Source organism: Molothrus aeneus, chromosome 3 (assembly GCF_037042795.1).
Source record: "Molothrus aeneus isolate 106 chromosome 3, BPBGC_Maene_1.0, whole genome shotgun sequence".
NCBI classification, from domain to species: domain Eukaryota; kingdom Metazoa; phylum Chordata; class Aves; order Passeriformes; family Icteridae; genus Molothrus; species Molothrus aeneus.
The window spans coordinates 93,242,116-93,258,065 of NC_089648.1; the positions used below are offsets into that span (position 1 = coordinate 93,242,116).

General features: G+C 38.7%; 1 protein-coding gene across 2 annotated transcripts in view; it reads right to left on the reverse strand.

Moving 5' to 3' along the window:
• The window catches only part of SENP6 (SUMO specific peptidase 6), a 71,829-nt gene extending 65,288 nt beyond the window's left edge, over window positions 1-6,541 (reverse strand). For both annotated transcript variants that reach the window (XM_066547406.1, XM_066547405.1), the window contains exon 1: window positions 6,350-6,541. In XM_066547406.1, coding sequence (XP_066403503.1) covers window positions 6,350-6,398 — 49 coding nt within the window. In that variant the 5' untranslated portion in view covers window positions 6,399-6,541. The remainder of the gene's footprint in view (window positions 1-6,349) is intronic.
• Between the last annotated feature and the right edge of the window lie 9,409 nt (window positions 6,542-15,950).

Here is a 15,950-nt window from a genome sequence, read left to right on the forward strand (position 1 = left end):
GAACAGAGCAAGTTCAACCTCTCTGGCAAGAAAGTGGTTAAGTTTCCAGGGTGGTGGAGAGTACATGCAGCTCTGCTTCCAAACTGGAATCACACCCACTAACCTGACATTCAAACACCAATTCTGACTTAAGGTCATCTTAACCTGAAAAGGTCATCTTAACCTGAAAATATTAGGCATTAAGCATCCTAGGCTGCTAAACACAGAAACAGAAGTTAGGAATACATCCTTTTAAAAATTAAATGTGTAAGATAAAGCTGCCAACAAATTTAATTCTATATAATAAGAAAGATAATAATATTCTACTAATGCCTTAATTTTCTTCATAGAAAGTAAGTACAGAGCATTAGACAAATTTCAATCTATGTGAAACTATCACTACCTTATAAAACTGAAACAAAGTAAGTGCCAAAACATTGGCCAAAAGAAAGGAACTTAACACATGTGCTCCCCTCATTCCCAATGTAACTGCCTTTTAGAACTGCCAAGATAAGAGAATTACATTTGTCCTTTTTCCCCAAACCCAGATTTGTTCCTGGTTTCTCTACAATATCCTCCACCACAACAGCTCCATTTCTGTTTGGTTTCTCAGCCTCCTGCAGCATCTTAAGCTATCCTGCACACTCTTCCTTTCCTTTCTTTGCAACGCACACAGGTGAAGGTATTTGCTGTCCTGTGCCCCAAGTCCTCTCGCTGCCCTGATCCCTGACTGCTCAGCCACGGAAGGAACAAACACCAGTGAGCAGCAAACCGAACCATGCTCAGGCAACACTGAAACCTTCGCTTCAGGCATACTAATTTTGACTTCCCTGCTTAATAGAGTGAGCAAATTTCACAGAACTTCTGTATTTTTACCTGTAAGGTAAATTGGTAAAAAAAATTACCTTACACCTCTGTAAATAAGAGGGGTTTAAGTTTTGGAAAAATGAAAGTTATGCTACTATGTTTGTTACTTTTAAGAAAGCACTAGCCAAGGACACTGGAGGGTGGTAAGGCACTTGCAGAGGTTGCCGAGGGGGTTGTGAATGCACCAACTCTGAAGCGTTCAGGGCCAGGTTAGATGGGGCCTCGAGCAATTTGGTCTAGCGGAAGGTGTCTCTTCCTATGGCCAGGGGTTGGAAATAAGTGATCCTGTTACTGGGAAGGAAGGAGGCAAAATTATGAGTTGACTCAAAAAACCTTCATATTCTTACAAAGCAATATTTAAAAGTGGCAAGTTCAGTGGCTATTCTCATATTATAGGATCTGCTACAACACAAAACACCTTGGTACTCCTCAATTATGAGACAAAGATAAAACTATAGACTAGGTGAAGTCTGATACTGCACCAAAACCCATGTGCAGTCTTCCAGAAACAACAGTAATAAAAGCCAAAGTTGCTATTGAAACCATTAAAATAAATAATCTATTTTGTTTTATCCTTGTACATAAAACAAGAAGGGAAAGACTAAACAGGCTCTAACTTTTTTCTGAGGAAAGAGTAGTGCTTTACTACCAAATCCAAGAGCCAGAAAATAGTGGATGAGGCACCCCAAACAAGACAGTTACACCAGAAGTTTCTATGTCCCACTTTGAGAAAACTTATAGACCAGGAGTTACTTAGGAAAAACTACCAAATACTAATGCCTCCACAATGAAAACCAGAAAGTTGTGCACAGATACATTACTTCAGAAAGCTCAGGACCAGCCTGGGCTCCTAGAATCCTGTCTCAAAATTAAGGAGGTGATGATGTGGAAGAGGACTGGGACACAGGCTTTTTACCTTAGAAGGTGCTCCCAAGCATATTGCAACATATGTTATAGAGCAGTAATAGATAAATTAGGTTTATTTTTACAATCTTTCTGCATACTTTAAGAAGCACCCCACCTTTCCTAATATTTCATGCCACCTATCACCCAAATTAGTCTGGCATGTATTAAAAAATAAGACAGTAAGAAATGTTTTCAATTTTACTTTGTTGAGGAACAGTTCTCAATAAGTGAGTTTCATTCATAGAAAACAACCTGTTACTCAAGTCAGAAGGTTTCCTATTCTGAAAACCACTGGACAGGACAGTTGAACATTCTTCAAGTCTAAGAAGATGGATGTGCAGTGCTGGAAAAAAAATCTGAATGTGTCAAAGGACTGGGATATATAGACAAGCTATGGAAGTCACAACCTTCACCCTTTGTCATTTAAAAAAAACAAACAGTCTCAAGAAAAAAAGGAACAAGCTGTCTGGACATTGATGGGACAGATGCAAACCAGAGAAGAATTCAACAGGATAAAGCAGGAGTCCATATAGACACAGAAGATCAATGATACCTGAAACAACTCTTCCCCACATTTTCAAGCTAATCACAATCTCCATTAGATCACAAACAAAGCACCACAGACTTATTAGAGACAATTGCAACAATTAATAATTGATTTTCACTGTTAAGATAAAAATAAAGAGAAGAGTCTTGCAGGTAGAAATGTTTCAAGTGTTCTACCTGAATATAAATTCCACTCTAATTCCTCCTAATTTGTATTATTCCAGCCAGAGATGTCACAGTACGATTAAAAACAGAAACAAAAAAAGAGAGGAGGGGCTTACCACCACTTCAAAAGGTAAGTAAGGCTGTAACTCTACACTAATACACAAAAGCTGCATGTTTCTGTACCACCCCAGAATCTCAGCTACTCTTAAGAAAAGACATAAGTCTACAACTCTTGCTTTGGTGAAGACAAATCTTTATATGTGAACTGAAAGAAGAATAAAGCAGTCTTCTGGAGTCTTCTGGCAGTCAACTGTGAAGTTTATACTACTGCTGCTAACAGGTAGACCACATAGTTTTGTTTACTGTTATTACGAAACCTGTAGCCAAGAAATAGGAATGAAAATTGAGCAAATTCCTGCCACGACTGCACTGAAATATCTCAACAGCTCTAATGCTAGGGACTGGCAACATTCCTTAGAAAGGAGAGCCTCAAAAAGAAAATTCAGTACTGGTTCTCGGCATCACTACTGTAATCACCAGGAGACTGAAATCAATGATAAGAAAGAATGCTACATTTCTCCCTTCTTCTGGAAAATATTTTGAAGTTTACCTATTATCTACTGCATAAACATAGGTAAACTTTAAATTTCATGTTGGAAAAGAGAAATTACAATTTCCTTGCAATTCAGTAATAGTGAAGGAGTCAGAAAACAAGAGTTCCTGCAATTTTTCTCCAAGGTTATGATCAACAGTACTCTCCATTCCCATATATTTAACATGCCTCCTACCTTAAGTCCAAATGAGGTTGCCTACCATTCTTTATATTTTAGACGTGACTATCAATTAAAAAACACAAGAACTGTTGCAGACAGTTCACTAAACTTCTCCTCCTCCACATCAGGAAAGAATTCCCATGTAAGAGAAATACTTTGTTAGTGCAATTTCTGCATGTTCAGCCCATAACTTGAAACATCACTTTAAAAAAGCAAATTCAGAACAGTTTTACTAATTTCACTTGCATCTAGATTAAATAACAAAGATAGAGTACTTTCCACACTTCTAACAGTCCTGGCACTTCAAGTGAAGTAATCATGCAGGCCCCGTATATCCACATATATGTGATCAACTATTGTTACTGCTTCAGAATGGTAAAAAATGCAGCTTTAAAGAGTCCATTATAGTCCTAGGGATCTTTTTCACATTTCCATTAAACAGTCTATATAATACAGTATAAAAAAATTATGCACATTAGATACAAAGAACTGGACAAAAAACATGAATCACTATGAATCACTATGTTCAAGAATGGTATTACCAGAAAGGCAACAAATCAATCATTCAAGGAACACCCTTCCAGAAAGACCATTTTGTTTTTACTGGAGAATAGAATAATAAAAATGTTAAGAGGAAGCACTTTTACACTAGAATGACAGACGTATTTCTTCATAGTAACATCTGTTATACTAAATGAAAGAAAAGCAGTATCTCACTGGACACATGGAATCAAAACCAAAATTCCGAACAACTGTGATACTGAAAAGTAATTTATTTCACTTAACTGTGAATTTATCTTGAGTCTGACTGATAGTCAACGTATAACCAGCACAGTGTCCCTTAGACTAAGCTGAACTGATGATAGAGCTGACATCCATGTTGCCCAGACTTCTTCTATTGTGCAGGGATGGACAGAGGAGTCCTGCCCCTCCCCTTTGCCAGTCTTTCAGAAAACACCTCTGAAAACATTAAGTAAACAATTTTTTGTTGTTGCTTACACAGCCTTCTAAGGACTCCCTGAAACATACACTCAGACAAGTTATAGATACAGCTCTTGGCTCATGTATTAATAACCATCATCCAGCAATAGAAGTTGCCATATTTCCTACTCTGCACACTTCAATCCCCTTTTTGTCCCCACTATATTTGTTGCACAAATCTGGCACTCTTTTGCTTGCCTAGCCTTAGGGTAATGGTGCTTCTAGGTAACATCATTAGGTTGATCTAATATGCTACCTTTCCAGACTGCAGATTGACAAAAATCTCATGTATATATATGTATTTATAGATTTTTCTATGCCTGTACTTTTTCTATAAATATCTCTAATAAGTACTTATCAAATAACATCTGAAAGTCTTCTCCCTTTGCTTCAAATCAGTACAGATTTTACCAGCTCTTACTAAATCTGCCCAATTGTGACTGTCCCATTTGGACTTGGGCCACCCCCATAAACTTTTTGTCAGCACCATATACACTAGATTTTCTTCACATGTGGCTGAACTCTTAGGGTTTCTATCACCTCACCAGTCCTAAAATGAACATGTCCCCAAACAATGGGGAAACACAAAACCAGCTGATAACTCAGTTCACCCATTGTGGAACATTGAAGCTTCAAATGGAGATGCTTCCTGTATTGTATTGCTCCTGCTGTTGGAACGAGAACTCGCAAGCAAAAAGGTGTGAATATTGCATATGAAATGCATATTCTCTTAGCCACCAGGCAGCAAATACTCAAGGCACACATAGAAGAGAGTGACTAGTCATCACCTTGACACTTTTACCTGTCTGCACAAACCTCACCACAGTTTGTGGAGACTTCAAGAAGAAAATGGGGTGTCTGCATTTCACCACCAAATCCTTTAAAGGAATAAGGGAGGTACTGTGACAGCTGTTATTACCCAGAGTTTCTGAACATCAAAATTCCAGATTAATTATTCAAAACAACAAGCAGTACTTTGTTCACACAGTACATCTATTCCAGAATATCTTGTAATAAAAAGCCAATATCCAACATCCTGCAGCAAGAGAAAATCTGCAAGAGGTTATGTTCTGTGCAATACAGGTACTGCAAATCTCCCATGCTAAACTTATTTCTGACTTGAAAAACTCTGCTTATGAGGAATACCTCATTTCATTAATTTTTCTTTGTTATCATTTCGGTAATTTGGCATTATTTACCAGACTACTGGTCCATGCCATCAGGATATGTGCTTATAGCAATTTTGCAAGACTACAGCAGTAATTTTTTGATGTATCAATGAAACTGTAAAGACTCAACAGTTTAAAAATATCCCCATTTCAGGAGGCTTTTTGCAGTATAATTGAAAGCTTTATAATGATAAACAAAAAACCCCTCGAGACACCAAAACCGTGTAACAAAAAAAAAAAAAAGGAAAAAAAAAAAAGGAAAAAAAAAAAGAAAAAAAAAGAGTCAGGGCTTTACAAATGCAAAAGGTTTCTTTCAAATGCACGTAATAACGCTCATCCTCCCCTTCGTATCACAATTATAAGCCATTACCCCCCTCACAAAATTAAACTCAGTCCCAAACCTTTACAGGAGCCTTTTAGGAGCAGGCGAAGACTTATTTTATGGTGGGGGCAAAGATTTCGGGCTAGGCCGGGGCCTGGGAGCGGGCTGAGGGCAGGGCAATGCAGCCCCGGCCTCCCTCTCACCCAGCGCTAACCCTGCCCGCCGCCCCCAGCCCAGCGCCCGCCGAGCCGCGGCGGAGTCCGGCCGCTGCACCGAGCCCGGGCTGCTCTCGGCGCTGCCCCGACAAAGGAAAGAAACACCGCACTCCCGACGTCTCGGAACAGTAAAAGAGAGAAAGAAGGAAAAAAGAAAAACGAACCAAATCGCCCTCACTAAGCCCTCCCTGAAAAGCAGGTCTCTTTTCACCAGACCTAGCCACGGCAGCCACCCTTCCCCCACCACGAAGCCACCTCTCATTGTCGTCGCACCCAAAGGGGACCCATAACCCCCACCCCCCACCCCATATGAACTCACACGCCCGCCTCCCCCATTTCCCAGTTTATGCCGTGCCCCTTTACTGGTCGCCAGAAGGGAAACGCGGCTCGCGGGCCACATTTCCCTCCTCGCAGCCTTGCACGCACCTTCCAGAAACAAGCTGTCTCTGCAGCCGCCGCCGCCGCCACCGGCCATCTTCCCGCTGCCGCGCAGCGCTCCCTCACTCCATCGCCCAGCGCGGCGGCGGGGCCCGGCCCTTCCCCCGGCCTGCCCGCCCCCACTGCGGAAGGCTGGGTGGCTGACCCGCAACGGCGGCACTACCGCCGAGGCCCGGCCCTCTCCCGCTGCCGGGCCGCGCTGCCTTCCGGCCCCCGCGCAGGAGGAAGCGGCGGCAGCACGCCCGCTCCTCCCTCAGCGCGCCCGCCGCCGGCACCCGCGAGCGGCCGCAGCCGGGCCCGTTGGCGCCCGTCGGGGCAAGGCGGGCCGGGCCGAGACTCCGCCGCACGCGCCCCCGAGAGCGCGGGAGGGCGAGGGCTCGGAGCGCGCCGCCGCCGCCGCCGCTGTGCTCCGGGAACGGCGCTGGCCTGCCCGGTCTGCCGCTCGTCCGCCGCGGGAGCCGCCAGCTCTCCCGGCCCCGGGACCATAAAATGGCCGCAGCAACGTTGCGCCCCGCAGTACCTCGGGCTCTCCCGCTCCCTCCTCCATCAGCCTGGAGGCAGCAGCTTTCGGGAGACCAGGAGGTGGCTCGGGTAAAATGAATGAAGTTAGAGGAGTGCCGGAGTCCATGGCGGAGCGCTGCGGCCCGCCGGCCTCTCACCTCCCTCAAGCTCGGGGGAAAGGTCTTCGCAAAATTCAAAGATTACTTTTAATCTTAAAATCTTCTGTGGCCTGATCGTATTCAAATCCAAAAGTTGGATTTTGTAAAACGTACAGCGTTGCCACGCCAACTAAAGTGAAATTGCAAGTCATGGCCTTAGGCACGTTTGACTTTTAGCTTGTATGATTTTACATTTTAAAAAGCTTTCCCGTGAGGCCGAAATACAAAAAAAAAAAACAACCCCAAAACATACATCCTTTAAAAACTAAAAGTTAGTTTATGGCATTCTATAGCTAGGGAAAAACAGATATTCCTTTCTTCGACTGGTTTTTTCAATGTGGGATTCTATTGATTCCCTCTCCCCTCCAACTTTACTGTAGATTTGGGGAATTCTCATGTCTAAAGTACCTGGTTCCCAACATTTCTAATCCCTGAAAAGTCATCTTCCAAAAATGCTCGAACTGAAGACTTGTTTGTAGACTGAAATCCTAAATTAGGTAAATTAAACCGCCTAGTGCATATAATGATTAAAGGCTAGAAAGAGGAAAATTGTTGTTTTCCTTTAAGTCTTCTAAATTTGAGGGTTTTTTTCCTGAATGCACCTAGCATGTTTAAAATACTTCCAAGAGTGCTCAGTTTTTATGCAATGGAGAGGCAAAAAGTGATCTGGAAGCCAACAGGAGATGTCAGACTGCTCCCCAAGTGCTAGGTCACACCACCAGAGCTTGCAAGTTTAGAAGGAATCCCAAAAGCTGTAACACCACTGGTAAATCTACGAATCTCAGTCTTCAAAATCTCCTTAGAAAAAAAAGGCTTCCTGAAAGAGAGATCACAAACTATCCTTGTTTCATTAGTAATGAGGTTAATGGGAAACAATTAGGAGAAATTGGTCCCAGCTAATTACAGAGAAACCAAGAAAATCATCTGTTCAATAGAAACCTAATAGTTAAAAAAGAAAAAAAAAATTTAGAATCTGATTTTTAAAAATACTGTCTTGTATCTCAGAGGGGCATTGTCCAGTTAAAGGATTTACTGCTGAGGTTACAGCATTAATCCACCAAAACAAGTTCTTATTGATAGTTGATACTAGACTGATCCAGGTCTACACAATTCTACACAACTTTTTAAAAACTAAGGATTTAGAGTTATGAATTATTTGAATAAATGTTTAATGCGCAGTAGTGGATTCATTGATCAAGGTATCAAATACAGCTTCAGAGTTTTAGTGAACTGAGATGCAGTGTAGATTAAAATACCCTTTTAAAGTAGAAAGGATAAGGGACTAAATTATCAGTGTTAATCTAGGTGCATGGTTGATTTTGGACTTTTTGACTAATAATTTGACATATACTTTTTTATGGAAAAGACCTGCCCAGAATCACATCTCATTGCACTGTTCTTTTTTCCTTTATTTTGAAGCTCTTCAAGGATGCAAGAGGGTAGAATCTAGTCAAAACTCTTATTAATTAAATTTTTATTAGTAGTCTATTCTCAACCTTAGAGTGGTTTGTTTTTTCATTTGAGAACTATTTGTGAGGGAATGCAATACTGAGAGCACTCAATTCTTACAAAATCTTTTCAGATCCTCTTAACTTCACCTGGAACCAGAAGATTTTCTTCATGTAACAGAATGAACAATGAGAAAGAGAAAGTTAGTGTTCTCCTTCCTGCTGAGGGAAATCTTACAGAATTTGCTGAGTTTTCTTTCTCTCTGAAGGAAGAATTCAATTGTGTTCACAGAATAAGAGCCCAGGGATGACATGCATCAGGTCATTGCTTCCTGGCCTTTGGGATGACATGCATCAGGTCATTGCTTCCTGGCCTTTAGCATCCCCTAGAAGTTGACCAGTCCCACTGTGGGTAGTTGACAAACACAGGATAGTGTAAGATCCAGAATTTACAAACACTTGCCTGTCTCAGCTCTGTTGGCACAGCTCTGTGTAGGGTGGAAAGCTCATTACTGCATTAGAGAGTGATGAAGAATTTTTGTCTCTTCTTAGAAATCTATTTTTTCCTTTTCTTCCCACAATGAAAAAGATATTATTAATTAATGTGGCTTAGATGATTCAGTACTGAAAATTACTTTACAGAAACTGAAAAGTTTTTTTTTCTTTGTATTTCTGATTCTTTCCAGTTACTTCTTGTTTCCTCTATGTTTTTGTAAGGTTAGCCAAGATAATGGGGGTAGCTATTTCCTAGAAACACTAGTTCTTGCTTAAGGAATAAAATGGAATTGGGATTGCTGTTTTACATCTTCTGTTGTGGTAATGTACATTGCTTAGTTTTCTGTACTGGTATAAAAATTGAATATAGACATTTAAGGGAATTTATAGGCACATTGAATTTTTTTTTTTGTTATTTACAACCCATGAACTTGCTCAATAGACTATAAGTAACTTATTTAACACTCCAATTTTTCAGGAAGTTAGTTTGAAGTGAAGTTAGTTTTCACTGTTTTTCGTTGTTGTTCTTAGAACTGTTTCTTGAACATGTTAATGAAACACAGTCTGTGTTCTCAGCTTTAAAAACTGTCCTCATGCATGTCCTCTTCTTGCTGTCCTCATGACCTGCTGCCTAGTTTTTTCCTTAGCATTTTCAAAGTGAAATCAGATGTATTTCTTGCATTACAATATTTTGTTATTAAAGTTAGTGCTTTAATTTCAGGGCTTGTCTCGTACTATTCCAGGATAGCTGGCATACTGCAGGTATCTCTTCAGGAATGTTTCCAGAGGCAAGAGTACTATTCATCTGAGTGCTAGGACTACAGTGATACATCAGGACGTGGAAAAGGTTTTTTGTTTAACTGTGGTATCAAAAGATAGATTGTCAAGTAGGTAGTAAATAACTAAGAACTGCTTAAGATCATTGGGATTTTGTCTAAACTATTTTCCTTGAAGGAGACCTGTTTTTTGAATCTCACCAACTTAGCTCAAAACTCAACTTGGTGCTGTTGGAAAATAACCATAATAAACAAAGTATCATTTAACTATCTTTTGCATTTGGTCATTATTGCATTAGAACTGTTCAAAGAGAAACAGTTTTGCTTTAAATCTGCAAGTTCACTTACGGGACAGTGAGATAAAGCAACTTGCTGGGCTAAAAACATAACAACTAATTAAGCATCAAAGTGAGTTTTATAGGTATAAAAGATTGATTGAGTCAAATGCCAACATTGTTATCTACAACATAGCATTAGATATTACTTTTGGAAATAAAAATTTCATTTTGCAGGGTTGGGCTACATTTGGAAGGTCATTTTTTATAGAGAAAAAAAACTTAGAGAATTTGTTGCACAGTCCAGAACCATTACTTCATTTACATCTCGAAATAGAAAAATAATTATGATCAATAAGGAAAAATAAAACATTATAAAGGAGAATGATTTCAAATATATGCATGAAATGATGCTATAGAAGAAATAGCCAGTTATAAATCAAATATGTTCTGTTGGAAAAATAGGGGGTAATCTTTCATATTTTAATCATGGTAAATGTACATTAAATCTTTGAGGCAACAATTTATCTTTAACTAACAAAAGACTAAAATGTTGATCATTTTCTAAGTGTTAAAAGGGGAGCATATAAAAGGCTCGAGAAAAATACATTAGATTTTAGACACATAGAATATACTTTCCAGTGTATATTCAAAATGTCTAACTTGCTTTATCATATCTTCTCTAAGTTTCCTGTAGCAACAGTGTTGTAACTTTTAGTTTTTTCTGGTGTTTTTATGGTGATGGTCTAAGGGAAATAGGGTTTTGCCAACAGACTGATGAAATACATTTATTGATTGCATTTCAACTTTAAGATTAGGCAAGAGCATAAATTTTTTCTTTGTCTTTCAGTGTAACTCTTCCATTATTTTACTGATAAGAGCAGAAGTTCTTTCTGATTTAAAAGGATATAAAATGTTTCATTTGACATCCTAAATAGCATGGCATAACCACAATGTCGTCTTTCATCTACTAACAAAAAAAATGTATCTACAGCACAAAAATGCTAAAATCAAAGAGTATGCATTGAGAAAAACAAAATAATAGACATTTTTCTACAATAAAAGTTAAGCATAAATAATAAAGACATAGCAAGGCTTAAACTGTTACTTAAGGGATGTCAGGCATCCAAAAACATCCAGCATACAAAACATACATTTATGCACTGGGTCAGATATTGTCTCTCTAATCTCTTGCTTTTCAAATCAATGGGAAATATGTCTTAAGTCAACTTCCAAAGTATGTTTAAACACATTTAATAGATACTGAAACTCCTTTTGTATGAAGTTTTACAGAAGTCATTCTCATGATAATTTGTGGAGAGAAGTACAGGTTAATTGCCAGCTAGCAGAACTTGCAGATGGCCTTCCTTTAAAATTGTCTCACCATTAGAAAGAGAAACTGTTTTGTAGCTGGTATCTTTGGAGATCATTTGTCAATAACCATTGGCTTTAAGAACTTTGTTACTAGAGATGGCTTATTTAAACCAAATGCATGTAGTAAATAGAAAATATCTAATTGATATATTGATATATTTCAGCTGGCTCACACCTCTTAGAGGAGGATCACCTTTTCCCTGGCTGTTTCATTAGATGCCTATGTGTCTGGAGCTTTAAGAATACTTGTGCCTCAAAGCAATTAAGGCAATCTTTTAGGAAAAGTTTTTACATGTTTCATATGGGATACTTTTGTATATATTGGAATCATGCTTCTAAAAATAAACTAAACTCCTAAAATGGCAGATATTAACCTGTACACATACATGCAAAAATACATTCTAAAGCAAAGAAAAAGGTGACATTTCTGTACCTATGAACATGGCCCATGGGGTTGTAGCAATCATAATGAAAGCAGAGGTGAAAAAAAATCACAGCATCCTCCCTGTTCTCAATTTGCATGACTTACTCCCTTACTGCTCATGCTGCTGGGGAAGACACCAGGTTTGTTTCTTGCAAATTCCCCTTCTAATCAGAAGAACTTCTGAAACCTCTTTCTTAATGTGTGTAGGAGTTCAGAGGTCTGGGCTGGGAAGATGGATGTGCTCCTGTCAGTGCACTGTACTGCTTAAGTTCTGTACTGGCTCAGTCTCATCTGGGAAGTGGAGCCAGTTAAAGCTTACATAACAATAACCATACTGCAAGTAATAGAATCCACATAATGCAGGATTTGAAAGAGATAAAGGGATCATTTCATGTGTCTTTCTGCCTAGATTTATGACTTAAAATGTCACTAGTATATGCCCTTAAAAGTCTCAGTTTAAGATTGATCTTCAGTCTCCAGATAGTATACTAGAACAGGGGGAGTGGGGAATGTCCATATTAACCTAAACAATCTTTTCTAGGAATAGCTTTCTTCTTCTTCAGTTAGAATTCACTGTGCACTTTTTAGTAACCTCTCTATACTGTGAGATTGCTGTAGTGTATCTCATCCTTTTCTACAGGTCCTTCAGTCTTCTTTTATTTATTATTTTCAATCTCACTGGAGTCTCTTTAACTTGTCTGTATTTGAAGGTGGGGCATTCAAATCAGAATGCGGTACTAATGTAGCTCTCTCTGAAACTGAATAGAGTGGAATGACTACTGTCTCCTACTTCTGACATACTGCAATTCCTTCAATATATCCTAAAATATTTTTCAACAAAACCACAGATCATGGTCAGTCTGTAACCTAGCATAAACCCTCCATCCTTTATTGTAGTGTTGTTCCCTAGCAGCTGTATCTCAATTTGTATCACTTCATTTGATTTCTCCATCTAAAGTGTCTGATTTTCTACATTTCTTTGCTGCATATCATCTTGTTGGTTTAAATAATTTCTTTTAATTCTAATCCTGTCCTTTACCCCTTGTTAGGTGCTTGCAGTACTTGTGCTCTGACAGTGAAAATAGTAGAATTACATCTAGGATAAACCTTTGTAGGATAAGCCTGTGTAGGATCAAGTGCCTCTCTCAGACTGTCAGGGAAGCACACTGAAAGTGCATTTTTCCAGCTTTTTTCCTGGTTCAGTTTTAAGAAGTCATACACAACAGTTAATATCTTACTGGAGTCAATATCACCTGCTTTCTTCTCTCCCTATTGATTCTACATGCCAGCTATTCCGAAGAAGATGGACAGAGCTGTAGCATGACATCAGAGCTTTGCAGTCTCTCTCAGGAGACTGGAATACAAGTTCCAGAGATCTGTAAGAAGACATTTACATCTGTGTAGAAGTCCAGAGTGTTTGATCTTCTCAGTGTTTCTCCTCAAGATGAGAATGGCCTTCTGAGACATTATTTCCCTCTGTTAGAAGGATGTGGATGTCTACTGCTATTTTTGAAGATGTCATTTACATTCTTTAATGAAGTTATATCCTAGCAGCACCAGTCCACATGAAATGCTGGTATACATGCATTGTCAAATGCCAGCTGTGCTTGGAAGTCTCAGACAAGATGAAGTTTTCTCCAGAATTATAACTCAATTAGCCCCTATGAAAAAAGATGCAAGAAGTATTTGTGGTGTAGAGTGTTGCCCTGATGCACTCTGTAGAGAACCTTGATTGATGTTAAGCAGTATGAGCCCTGAGACAGAGCGGGTTAAAGAAATTAAGAGTTACCTTTGTGGGCCAAAAGTTATACTGTATAAGGACATCTTAGTGGGAGGGGATGTTCTAACTCACAGTGACTGAGATCTGTGGTATTTGTTAACAAGCTGTACCAATTTGTAAAGTGGCCTATCATAAGCATTTGTTTTAACTTTAAGGATTCTCCAAGTCTTTATGCTCTTTGATAAATGACGATGTCAGTCATTAAGTGTCTGTCTTTGATTCATTCCAGGCATGTATAATCCTCATCATTAGCTGCCTGTATAAAAACAAGATGAATCTGGTTACTCTTGGTGTGTTATTCCTAATGGATACCATTAGGTCCTGTTCCTCTTCAAGGAGATATAGCTGTTAAAAGGAGGCTAAGAAGCTGAGAGATAGTTGGGGCCAGGGAGTGGCTGCTGCCACTGTGAGTCCTGTCTCAAATCCTTGGAGCCCCCTAAAATAACACAGTCATTCACATTAAAATATCAGTACTATTGCTGTTGGTTTCATCAAAAGCTAAGGGGAACTTAACTACTGTGAGCATAACTGTTATGTGACTGGCCTGCAGACTTTTACAGGAGTGGTTTATGCTGTGTTTGGTGTTATTGACCGTTTTACGCTAAAAGTGCTTGAGAGTCACTTGAGCAGTTACTTGTCTTTTCTGGGAGCCTGAGGTCACATCAGCTTGCAAGCATATTGTGAACATATGTAAGCATATTACTCAGACTGTTTAGTGCTCAGAAGAAAGATAATGCTCTTTTTAATGTTATGAAGACATTAATCTCTCTTTTTGAGAAAACCTTTTAACTTGTGATTTAATTTGCTTACTTTAATACATGGAACTCTTTAAATTTGTGTGAAAATAATCTAGATCACAAATACTGTTTTCTTTATTTTCAAACAAAATAAAGATAGAAAAACGAAACAGTTTCAATCAGTTTGAAGATACATGTATTTTGACCTAGGGTCTATGGTTGCTAAAACAATGTGAAACTTTTAACAGGCTGTTTAAATTATGGTTACCATATGAGAACATTAAAGTGGAGCTGACCTATTATTAATGTCTGTACTGTTTGTTGCCTGGTAGTATAGAAATTAAATATATTGGTTTTCAGCATAGAAAAGTTTTAAAGTGCTGTATCAGTTTTCATCATAAAAATTCCAGACTCTGTACCATCCATAAAGATGAATAAAGATTGTAATCATTCTAGGGAAAATTCAGCAAGTTAAATATAATCTTCTTAAGAATAGATAATGTAATTTAAAGAAAAGAAACCTAAATTTTATTCGTGACCCACAACTAGTTTTACAAGAGGAAAATCATCATTAAAATCATCATCATGACACTTGAAATGTCCTGTGAAGAAATTCAGTATTGTAAACTGTTTCTAGTTTGTAGAATGAATGAAATTTTGTTGTTTTCATACAGCAGAAGATTTTAAGATGCTTTGGAACAATATATATGCTATCCATATAGCATCTATATCTATATCTATCTATATCTATATTTGTAGTATTGATTAACAATATTTTCATAATTTGGGGGTATTTTGAGTTATATTACTATCCTAATTAGTTTATTTTACAGCAAAATGTCAGCTACCATTTTCTCCTCCCCAACAGACAGACTCAACCTTGTTTTCAGAATCTCTTTATCCACTTTCCTCCCTGTGGCTTCCGCACTAAATGCAGTCCTTCAACTTCTATCATTGCTCATTCTTCCCTTCACTCAGTCTCCCCTAAAATCCTTTCCTCTGGCTCTTTCCTTTCATTCAGTTTCTGTTTTCAGCTTCTTTCCATCCAATCTCTCCATACCAAAATCCCTCCCATGCCTCCAACAGAGACTTCTCCCAATCCTTTTTGTCCCACAATTGCCACCTCATTCTTACCTTTTGTTGTGGTTCCCTCCCACTGCTGCTTCTACTATATTAGTTTGTTAGGATCCATGGTCCATATTCAGTAATGGAGGATAGTGTTATCTGAGATTTAGCTAGATGACTAAAAAGAAAATCTTGCCCTTATTTCTTGAGAATATTTTCCTCAATGCCATGACTCAGTTTAGTAATAAAACAAATTCTTCTCTTATGTATTAGCTAACACATGTAATTCTGTTCGTTAAAATGTTGCATATGTACATGTAAGACTGAAACAGCATGCAAAACAAATTTCATACTCAGTGCAAAGAAGCTCAACCAAAACATAATTAATGCAACACAATGTTTGAGATTTTAAGCCAACAAAAGCCAGACCATTTAGAGCTAAGGTTCCCATAGCAACCTTATTCTGTCTCCTCCTGTGTCTGTGTGATAGGGTCTTTTTTTTTACATGACCACATATTGCTAGAGAATGGGCTGTATTATTCCATAAATAGAACAT